This window comes from Octodon degus, unplaced genomic scaffold (assembly GCF_000260255.1).
Source record: "Octodon degus isolate 3935 unplaced genomic scaffold, OctDeg1.0 scaffold00015, whole genome shotgun sequence".
Taxonomy (NCBI): Eukaryota; Metazoa; Chordata; class Mammalia; order Rodentia; family Octodontidae; genus Octodon; species Octodon degus.
The window spans coordinates 4,047,713-4,059,876 of NW_004524591.1; the positions used below are offsets into that span (position 1 = coordinate 4,047,713).

The 12,164-nt window shown below is 34.8% G+C and overlaps 1 protein-coding gene across 2 annotated transcripts in view; it reads right to left on the bottom strand.

Annotated features, from left to right (window-relative positions):
• Dgkb (diacylglycerol kinase beta) overlaps nt 1-12,164 on the bottom strand; it is a 705,005-nt gene that overhangs the window by 435,100 nt on the left and 257,741 nt on the right. For both annotated transcript variants that reach the window (XM_023709934.1, XM_023709933.1), the window contains 2 exons: nt 10,346-10,462; nt 4,048-4,121 (listed from right to left, as the gene is read on the bottom strand). In XM_023709934.1, the coding sequence (XP_023565702.1) occupies nt 4,048-4,121; nt 10,346-10,462 (191 nt within the window). The remainder of the gene's footprint in view (nt 1-4,047; nt 4,122-10,345; nt 10,463-12,164) is intronic.

Below are 12,164 nucleotides of genomic sequence, written 5' to 3' on the forward strand. Positions count from 1 at the left end.
TATATATGTATACAAATACCACACTCTACTAACTCCCCCAGTGTTGTAGTGTATTTCAAAGTTTGGCAGCATATCGCTTCTTGCTTTTTAATTTTTCCTTAAGATAGCTTAGGGTATTAAGTATTTTTGCAGAGGTAAATAACATTATGATGGCCTTTTTCAGTTCTGTAAAGACTACCACTAGGGGGCCTGCCCATTAGCTCAATTGTGTAAGTGCCTACTTCAACAAAGCACTCACGCTCAAGATGCTGTGGTTTGAACCCAGATACTCACAGCAAACCAGAAATGCCCTCAAGGCATCTTCAGGCTGCCAAAAAAAGAGAGACTACCACTAATGCTTTGACAGAGAGTACAGTGAATCTACAGATCATATGAATGCATGGACATTTGAAGAATATCGATGCACTTAACATTTGAGCACAATATGTAGCTCTAATTTCTCTGTCTCTGCCTCTCTCTTTGTGCATTTATATATACATGACCTCTTTCATTTCTTTTACCCATGTTTTCTATTATATAAATATGTATTTGTGATTTTAGAGATCTTTCACCTCTTTTGTTTCATTTATTCCAAGGTATTTAAGTTGTGGGAGTCACTGGAGGTGGATTATTCTCCTGATCACTGTGTCACACACTGCACCATTAGAATGCATCCACACTACTGATTATTGCATGTTGACTTTTTTAAAAATATTTATTTATTTATTTATTTTGTGTGTGGGCAGCTCAGCCCACCAGAGGGCGGGGCTGGCTGGCATGTGGTACTGGGGGATTGAACCGCAGTTCCTGTGCTTTGCTTGGCTTAGCTTGTTCTAAGTAGGTGCTTTAGACCACTGAGCCATCTCACCAGCCCGCATGTTGACTTTTTGGCTGTAGCTTTTCTGAATTGATTTATTTATTCTAAAAGTTCTTTGGTGGAGTGTCTGGGGTCTTACATATGCAAAATTACATCATTTTTAAGTGGTGCCACTTGACTTCTCTGTTTTCAACCAGGAAGTCCCTTAGTTCTGTCTTGCATGATAGCTCTGGTTAAGATCTTCAGCACTGGGGTCTGGGAGATGGCTCAGTAGAATAAGCACTTCCCTGGCAAGCACAAGGGCCTGAGTTCAATCCCCGTTCAAAAAAAAAAAAAAAAAAAAAAAAAAAAAAAAAAAAAAAAGATCTTCAGCACTATTATGAATAAAACTGAAGAAAACAGGAATCTTTGTCTTTTTCCAGAACTTATAAGGAACACTTTCAGTTTTGCCCCATATAGGGTGATATGAACCATGTTATAAAGGTTTTTGTTATGTTGAATGCTGTTCCTTCCATAACTAATTTGTTCTAGATTTTGTGATGAGGGGATATTAAATTTTATCAAATTCTTTTTCTGCATATGTGTATACTTAAGTGTTCCTGTTAACAAGAGAGAATACAGTAAAGTAAAAAGCCTTGCATAGTAAAAGAAACAATCAACACAATAAATAATATATAAGATAGAGGAAAGTATTTGCAAACTACACATTTTGCAAGGGCTGAATATCCAGCATGTACAACAATCTCAGAAAACTCGATAGTGAAGAAACAAAAATAAAAGCAAATTAAAAACATAGTTCCAAGTAGAAATTGCTTTGAAGAAATCACATAGTCCACAGACACATTGTATGAAAAGCATCTTCCACTTCACTACTTCTCAAGGGCCTGCAAATTAAGACAACACATGGATTTCCTTTCACTCCAGTAAGAATGATTATGACCAAAAACTTGGTATAATAAGTGTTGGCAACAATGTGCAGGAAAGAGAAAGGTTACAACTGTCAATGGGAATGTAGAGTAGACAAGCTATTATGAAAAACAATAGAAAATTTGCTCAAAACTTAAACCAAGAAAGCACTACCAGACACAGCAATTCCACTGGGGATCTTACAAAGGAAGTGGGGAAATGAGGATGTTGCTCAACAATGGAGGACTCGCTGCATGTGCTCGAAAGCCCAGGGATGAATTCCAGTACCACAGAAAAGAGGGAATCTGTGCATCCAGGCTGCACTCATCACTGGAGCCACGGCCTGGAAAAACCAGTGCCCATCAACTGATAAGTGGATGAAATATGGTACATGCATGCAATGGGATAATATTTAGCCATAAAGAATGAAAGCCTGTCATTTGTGATGACATGAATGAAACCGGAAATCATTAAGTTAAATGGACAAAGACAAGCACAGAAAGACAAAAACTACATGATGTCACGCATGTGGAATCTAAAAAGGCTGATCTCATAGAAGTGGAGTTTAGAATGGTGGTAATAAAGACTAATGTGCATAGGAAAGAGTGAAGAGGGAAGCTTAGTTATAGGGTTCCGAGTTACGATTATAGGAAAGCAGGTTCTGGTGTGCTAGGGTGTAGCACGATGACCCTAACTAATGGACTTTTTCTAAATCAAGAAGGAAAGATTTTAAAATCTTTCAGAAAGCTATTAAAAGAAAAGTTCAAAATTTGAGAAAGTAAGGTCCGGGGAGATGGCTCAGTGGAATAAGTGCTTCCCTGGCACGCACAAGGGCCTGAGTTTGATTCCTGGTTCTGAAAAAAAAAAAAAAAAAGTAAAAAAGCAAAATTTGAGAAAATAGACATGTTTAACTTAAACATTACAAATATATACAAGTATTGTAATATCACATAGACTTGATTAATATATGTAAGTTGGAGCATTTGTTATCAGTCAAATAGTGAATTCAGTTTATATAAGAAGATATCTATGATACATGCAGCAAGCAGACCATAAGTAGTTGGGAGAAAGTAATTTTGGCATTGTTATAAAATTATTATTTTATACCTAAAGTAGTGAGGCAACTCTTTTTAACAAAGAGTAATGAATATTTTAATAGTTAAGCTTGCATTTACTCAAAAATTGTTAATATCATGTTTAGAAGAGAAAATATAACTATATGTTGATGAAAAAGGAGCTATTTTTATGCAAAACCTAGGATTACAGTGATTCAAAAGCGAGGACTCTGTATTCCATTGGAATGAACTCAAAAGTTCAATGGCAAGAAAGAAAATTACTGTCAAAATTTCCTTATTCCAGGAAGTGGAGATAACTCAGTGGTCCAAGTGCCTGCCTCAGCAATTATAAGGACCCGGGTTCCCTCCAAGGTACCCCACACCATGCCAGCCCCGACTGGGTGTGCCAAGTCAGCCACCAAGACCGGGCGTGGTGATACATGCCTGTAATCCCAGCGCTTGTGGGGACACTGAAATGGGAAGATCACTATGAGTCCGAGCTGCCCTAGTGAGACCCTGTATCAAATGCATGAAAAAAAAATCCTTATTCCTAGGAACTTCTTTTTTGTTTGGTAAACTGCAGTGTTTCATTGTTGTATCATTTGCATTAAGGCATCTAGACTTCCTCGAGCAGACATGGCTGCATTTTAGCTTATGACTGTGCTCTGTAGAAGAATATAACTTTTGTTGTGAAAATAGTGCTTTCCATATTTGTGTCAATTAGTATGAATTAATAATTAATTCATTATAAAAATAAACTTTTATATTATCATCTGGGATAGTGAGATTCCTGACAATGCAGTTCATTATATTCAGATAAACTCTCCTGTGCTTCTCCAGAAAATTTGACCCCATGTTCCCCAAAATATACTTGAAGAAAATCATAGCATTATATTTCGGTTATGAGATGGCTACGTGATTTGATCCTTACTTCGGGATGTGATTTACCCAGCATTTGTTTGATGACCATTCAGAGAGACAATTTCTACTTCACAGTGTTTGTGAGGCCTTAAAGTACACAAAGCTCTTCATTAAGGAATGGGCTGATAGGTGAGATGAAAATAATGCAGATGATAAGCTGTGATATTGAAGTATTTCTGAAAAGCTGTCATGAGACAGCTGCAACTACAAAAGAAGAAATTATTATCATGGTACATAAGTGTCAGCATCATATATTTCTTGTTAAAATAATATAGAGTGGTAAATAACTTTAAACACTGTTATATCACAATTTTAGTTTATTTTTAATTTATGCATCTTGTGGTATACATGTGGCATTTAAAAACATACCTTTCTCCTTGCTTCCCACCACTTTTGGGGTTCACAAAAACTAACAATGGATGAGTACCAGGCACAGGAGTGATCTAGAAAAAATTTTGGAAATACAGAAAATTATTAGGCATACTTTATATCAAGAAGAACTTTTACTATTTCTAAATCAATATATTTATGTTTATGTTAAGAATGCCTTGGGCAATTCTGCTACTGATTTCTGCTGGTCTTGAAATTAGCAGTTAATGCTCAATTTTTTTCTTCTTTTAATTTCTTAATTTTTAACCAATTTTGCATACTTATGTCTGAATAACTAATTTGAAGACAATATTATCTAATTTAACAACTATTGCTCAATTCCTGTTTATTTTGTTTAGTGAAATTCTATATCATTTTTTTCTGTATCATTTATAATGTTTATTTTTTACTCTTTAAAAATTAAAATAAGTAAAACCATAAAATATAAATTCATAAATTCAAAGATGTGATTTTTCTTTGCTATGAAGTATACCAATGGGAATACTCCTGCATACTGAGGGCTAGCCTTGGCTAGGCATAGAGATGGGGGCAGAAGAGAGGCTGCGAGGAAGAACAGGTTATTTGTAGGAGCTCTGATATGAAAATGAAATTACAATTTGTAGAACTGTAAGTAAAGCACGCAGAATAAATTGGAATTTAGAGGAAAAAATCTTAGAAGAAAAGAAGCAGTTAATGCTTTAATTTGTTTCATCTCCTATTTTCAAACGTTTGTACTTCTTCTTTTCTTAATTTCTTATACATTTGTCTTTTTTTTTCTCTTCTTCCAATTTTATATACATATATCTGGTAAAATGAATAACTGGTTGGAAGACAGCACTATGTATTACAACAAATTCTGTGAAATTCATATTACTTGTTAAGTGAAAATCTTATCACTTGTATTTTTTTCTGTTTTAATTGTAATTTGTACTCTCTTTTAAAAAATTAAAAACAAATGAACAAACAAAACAAACAACGAAAAAACCCACAAGGCATTCTAGGGGGGCCCTGAGCCTGCTTGCGGGCTCTCTAATCTGCTGAGCTATATGGCCAGCCCACGAGAAAGATTCTTAAGTAAACTGATTTCCCTCCCAATACACACCTACATAAAACCAAGGTAAGTAGAAACAAAATAATTTAAAATAGTGAGATATTTTTTCTAAAACTTGTATAGCTCATTCACCTCTCTAGAAATCAGTCGAGCAGTTTTAGATTGATTTGTTTTTTGAGTAAATATTCCAATTATTCCTAATTCAGTGTTATTTCTTCCCTAGAAGTATCATTAAATACTTTATAAAACAATAGAAACAATAACTTCATCGTGCCATGCCCTTCTTTTTGGTTTATCCAACTAATTTTAAAATATTTTATCAAAATCTTTCCATTGATCACCGAAATGAAATAGTCTTTTTTCTAATGAATATAGACAATGATAATATTATACTAATTACATTACATAAATAAAGTTGAATGAAATATCCTTAATTTTTCAACTTCATTCACCAATGTCATTGTTTCTCTGTTTTACTTTTCTTTGAGCAATTTCAGTAGTGCCTCCCTGAATCTTTTCTCCTGAACCAAACATGCTCAGCAAGTCAATGTCTATCAAGTACTAATTATACATCAATTACTGTACTACTGGCATTAAATGTGGGCCCCTCACTTGTTAAAGCAAAAAATGAAGAAACAACAAAAACTACTACATTCAAAGACTGGTTTTCAATTTCTTTGTTTGTCTTCCTTGTACAAAATTGTACCTCCTAAATTTATCATAAGCAAAAATAATGACAACATATGTACATTTCAGTGGATTTTGAGCTTAATTTACAATGTTACCTCTTGTTTTAAAATAGAAGTGAGAATCTTAAGACTTTTTTAAACAGAGTATTAAACCTGAAGCTAAATACTTATTAGGATGATTTTGCTTTTCTCCTTAAACTCAAGATTTACCTTGTCACTTATGTGACATTGCATATAAATTCACATGGAATTTAATATTTGGAATTATCTTGAAATATGTTTTGAAGTGTTTTTCAGAGATATTTATTTATTGGAATATTTAAAAGCGTCATTATAAGAAAGAAATAAGGTATAGTTCAAAACAATTGTGACATAATTGCATATTATTATGAACAAATAAATATCTCATTAGAATGTAGTATAGAGAGTGTGTTAAAATAAAATATAAAATCAAATAATACTTTTAGGATAGGTAGGTATGGAAACAGGGTGGATTAGAAAAATATAAGAGGATTAAAACACTTAGAAGAATCATACCATTTCAACGAACAACTATTGCTTCACTGGTTGCCTTACTGCAAAGAAGCCTTATTAAATATGACAATATGAATATAATGTGGCCCTCTTAGGTGACGTCACTCCCATCCTCTCACTTGCATGGTGTCAACCAAGTTGGCATTGTTCCTGAGTGTTTAATTTCTCACAAAACTGTGTCCAAGTCTTTAACATATTCTTTTAAGTTCCCAAAACTTCTCTTCCTCTACAGCTCCTTCCTGAACAAGCTTTCGTCATACAAGCCCTGCATACCTGTGACAATGTAGGTGTCCACTGAACATTCATATTTCCATAATCTAGACCTAACCAGAGGGATCCTTGCAATATTTAATTCTAACCAGGGCATTTCTCTGTTGAACCTTCCACCAGAGATTCTTCTTCTCACCCACATTGCAAGCCAACACTCCCTTGCAAGATTTCCAGGATTTGTAACATCCAACCTCTGTTATTTCTCTAAATACTTGTCCAAAATGCTGCTTTCTGCCATTAATTCTACTCTGAGCACTGTGCTCCTGTTGCTCTTAGAATTTGCAGGATGTAAATTACGCTAAGAGCTCAGAGCTGTTCATTTCTCATAAATGCACATGGGCAGCTGTCTGGATTGTGTCCCCAGATACCACCTTCTTGTCAGTTTCCCTCAGTTTTATAAGCACAGAACTTTCTGAATTGAGATTATTTTCTTCATTTCTATTTTTACATATTTTATCATCTATCGTATATACAGGGAGACAGAGGTTCAGTTGAAAGATTGTTCCCATACTTAAAATAGTAGAATGATATTCTGTACCTAAGTAGTTAAAATAATAATGATTATTTTTCTCAAATAATTAGTAAAATTGAAGTACTGAGTGAAAAAAGTCATACATTTACTGTTATTAAATGAATTTACAACTATTAGTCAGGGAATGTAGATTAATGAATATATATACTATGGATTTAAGTATCCTATGTGTGTTTGTTTAGTTATGATCTTGACAATCATAAAATAAAATAGTAAGGAATTAGAAAATGGTCATGAGAAGCAATTGGATGGGGGAAGACACATTTTCAATTTTAGGGAGTAGGTATAAAGGTCTCCCTTTTGTTCTTGAGTGTAAAACATTACAACTAGGTTCTTTAGTCTCCAGTGACTTTGTAATTTGGAAATTTCAAAGTATTAGGCTACAAGGTAAGGTCAGTATAAGAGTTTAAAGATTTGTTTTAGTTTTCATTATTTGTTTGCATTCGAAGTAATCACCTGTATTTTTATATCTCTTGCATGTTAAAAATATAATTTCAGTGACATTTGGTCATATGTCTCGAGTATAAACCTACAGTGTGAGTGATGACAGAGACAGAGTGAGTAGCCACCGCCATTTGAAGTCCCCTGGGATTTGGGTTAATTAATGAGACTCATCCTAAGGTTATACATGATCTATTACTTCCTCTAATTAGAAATAATAATCCTGATCATTATACTGGTTAGCTGGAAAGAAGTAAGATGAATGTGCTTAACTATGATTAATAGTCTTCTTAAACAGCATAGTTCTCTTCTGTCACTGAGTTTTGTGCAAACGGGACTGCAACTTAATGCTGTTTCAGGATACGTATTTTTAAAACTCATAGAAAAATTAATTTTCTAGTAGATACTTTTGCTTTTCTGGATTAAGAAAGCAACCACTTTATCACTTTAAAATTGATAACCATAACAGCAACATTTTTTTTCCATTTTATATGAAATACGTATTAAGTTTATTCTTTTGCTTTTTTACATCTTCCTTAAAACTATATAAATGTGGGTAGATAATAGACTTTGCACATAACATGACAATTTTTTCAAACTCAAAAATTATAAAAAAAGTTACAGCATTATCTACTTTCTTTTCCTTCCTTCCTTCCTTCCTTCCTTCCTTCCTTCCTTCCTTTCTTTCTTTCTTTCTTTCTTTTTTTTCAGAACCAAGGATTGAACTCAGACCCTTGCGCTTGCCAGGGAAGTGCCTTATTCTACTGAACCATCTCCCGAGCCCCCTCTGTTGTTTTCTTGGGGCAGATGTCTGTGATTTCCCTATCAAAAACTTAAGCTGAGAAAAAAAAAAGTTATATAATGTATGAAAGGTATAAGTTTAGAAAGATTCAGTCATCCACAGAATGTTAGCTGTATATGGTTTTAATGTGATATGTCTGTCTAAAGCTTGTAAATAATCTATAAGTAGCTTGGTATTAAAAATGAGAAAATGAAGATATGATTACTGAAATCTTAAGAAACTGATAAACCACAGATTTAATAAAACTGATTCTTAACTCAAAGCATGGAAAATCAAGAAGTCCTAAATCTAACAGTTATATACAGGCAGTCAGAGAGACAGTGTGCTTTAGGTTAAAACACATCAACTCAAAGTCAGCTCTCCCTCATTCAGTTCCCGGCTTTAGCACTGCTAGCCGCTGTGGACTTGGGGAAGGTATTACACTTCTGAACATCACTATTATAATTTTAAAATGATGATAGTAATGGTGGCATGGATCTCATGTATATTGAGATAATTATATATGTTAATATCTGTAAAAATTTACTAGATTGCCTAAATTGTACAGGATATTAAAAAATCATACACATTTTCTTTCCAAGATGAAAGCTATGTGTCTAGCCACATAGAAAACGCACATGGATTTCACATTTGGATTTCTTTCCATTAATATCATTACAGAAACTCAGAGTAACTAAAGAATTGAAGCTAGTCAATATGGTAATTAACACACTAAATTTAAATGTTGAATTTTTAAAATGAAAATTTCATAAGGTCATGTATAATTCTGTCTTGCTGTTGAAATTTGGACGACTTTCACATCTGAGACCTTCAATGACCTCGCTAAATATGATTTCCCAAAATTATATCCTCACTTAGTCTTTAATAACAAAGTATATACTGTCAAAAATAATACTTTTATGACTTGGAATTATGCTTTATGTTTGAGTTTAATAAACTATTGAATTAAATAACTTAACAATTTCATGGGTTCAGCAAGTTTTTCTGTGGTGTACTTTGTGGAGTTGAAAATAAAAGAAAAAGGAAAACTATATCCATTGTATAAAATGACTCAAAATGTAGATTACAAAATGTCATTTTGATGTCAGAGATCATAAGAATAATTTTTTAGATTTTACAGCAATTAAAATGTTTTTCAAGTATTTTAATCTTAGACTACAAATATATAGTTTGCAGGTTATCTAAAACTTTTAAAAACTGGATAAATAAAAATAAATTCTTCATCTTAATGATTCTTAGTAAGAAAAACATCCACACATAGAAAATCATTTTCTTCTTTCTTAAGACACAATTTCACAAGGAAAATATTTCTTCAAAATTATAGCTTATTAATATATATGTATGTGCGTATAACTACATGGAATGAAAGAGAACGTGTATAAACAAATGCCACAAATATTCATAATAACAATGTATAGTTAGTAGTCAGTTGCAAAAGTTTTTAGATTGACAAAGGATGATTTGCCACCTTCAGTTTAAGTGGAGATGACATCATAAGCGATGAATCTAACCAGAATGTCACTCTGTCCATCAACTAAAAGCCTCACATCTTGATAAATTAATAACAAGCTTCCCCAAGCAGTCTATTGAGCTAATAAAAATGTTACATAAACATGTTGATAGCTGAACACATCTCCTTCTCTGAGAAAAACGTAATGAGACAGAAGTCATTCAAATGTGGTCCCCGAGGGCTAGCAAAAAGCTCAGTGGGTTAAAGCGCCTGTTAGTAGGCTCAGAGGCCGGGGGCTCGATCCCAGGGCCTGCCATGCTGGCCCTGCCCCTAGGGCACGCTGAGACAGCAATTGAGTCTGGGCATGGCGGCGCTCACCTGTAATCCCAGCCCTTGGGAGGCTGTAAACAGGCAGATCACTACGAGTCCAATCTAGCAGTGAGACCCTGAATACCCTGTAGAGCTTTCCCTAAAATACAAATTAATTAATTAATTAATTAATTGATCAAATGTGGTCCCCAAGCTGCACCTGCAGGCCTTGTCCATCCACGGTCACTGAGTTGGCTCTCTGCACTGTGCTCCTGCTGGCCACCTTGTTTGGCTGCTCTGAGGCACTCTTCTCCTTTTTCACCGTTGTCTGCCTTTCCTGTAATAAAAATAACCTTTTAAAAACAATTGCTAACCTTGAAAACTTACCAGTGAGACAACAAGATGATTTACTAAAAGTGGAAATGAATAAGTGTTTCCTTGTTAAAAACTGTGTCCAAACTTCCCAAAGAACCACTGCTTTCAGTGGCTCAACGCAGATGCCAGTTGAATGATCACAATATCAATTAAATGATATGAATGAAAACCAAATTGTAATTATCCCTGTGTGCACCATTATCATTCTTTTTGGGAATTTAGTAAAGATCACTAAAATTGGTTGTCTTTGTAAATGATGGGACAGGTATATAAAATAGAATTATTATTTAAAGATTTTGGGAGTACTAAAACAATGCTGAGAAACACGTGTAGTATTGAAATGAATTTAAACTGTCTGGTAGATTTTGAAGGCTGCTATTCATATCAGAAATCTCATACACAAAGAAAAAAGCTCACTTTCAGCTGCAGGTAAGTCTTTTATTCTCAGATATGTGTGTGTCTGTGTCGGTGTCTACATGTTTGTTTAAGAAACTGTCTGCTTCTGTTTTCTATTTTCTCCCTTTTCACACCCTCAATCCAACCCAATCAACATTGTCACCAGATTTTATCCAGATTTCTGTATGTCTTTTCTTTGCCATGTTTAATATCTGGCCTCTGTCTCTCCACCATTTGGCAGGTTGATTTTTTTTTTTTTTTTTTTTTTTTTTTTTTTTTTTTTTTTTTTTGTACCGGGGATCAAACTCAGGACCTTGTGCTTGCCAGGCAGGCACTTAGGCTGCTGAGCTATCGCCCCAGCTTATTCGGCAGGTTGGTCTAGAACTGATCTTACTTTTTGAAAACTTGATGCCCTGTGCTCAGAGGACACCTCTTTCTCTTCACTCTGTTCTTACTCCACTAAATGATTCCTCAGTAGCTGTTTTGTACCTTCTTTCTCTCACTCTGCAATTTTTAAAATATATCTTCTTCCTTTGATAAAATTCTCATCCACTCTTGCATCCTCCAGCATCACCTGCTCACTCATCAGGTTCAATTGTTGAAGTAATGGCTCTGATCCACGGGGCCTCCAGTGCTCTCATACAATCAAAGATGGTGGTTTCGAAAGTAGTTGGATCATGGGTCCCTGGTGGATTCATCCCCTAGGGAGCTCAGCAGCTGAGTGTGCCATTAGGGGTGTGGTCTGATTGGAGGTGGGTGTTGGGTGGGTGACCTAAGGGGTAGGTCCTTCCTGCCTTGCGGGCAGCAAACTATGGACTGAATCCTTAGAAAACGTAGACATGGCTAAACCTCTTGTCTGTTAAACTGCGGCTGTCAGTCATTGTATCACAGCAACAAGGAAAGTGGTGGAGACACTTCTAAATACATAGTTCCTGTCCACATCTCACCTTAAAAGTTCAATTTATGAAGGTAAAATATGCCTTTCCTATCTTTCCACATGAGTGTCTAAAAGGCCTACCAGCGCTACGATCACAATTCACCAGCTGCATCATTGTGTGGCTTCACTGAGCGTTGCTGTCTTTTTGCCTGGATTACTGTACTGTTCACCAGCTGGTCAGCCTCTTTCTACATCTCATTACTATAAATTTGCAACAGAGCGGCAGCACTCTTTGCTTTGTACTCCATCCCAGCTTTGCTAGCCGCTTCACCTTCTCAATCACAACAATTTTTTTTTGTTTTTGTTTTTTTTGCTTGTTTTTTTTTTTTTT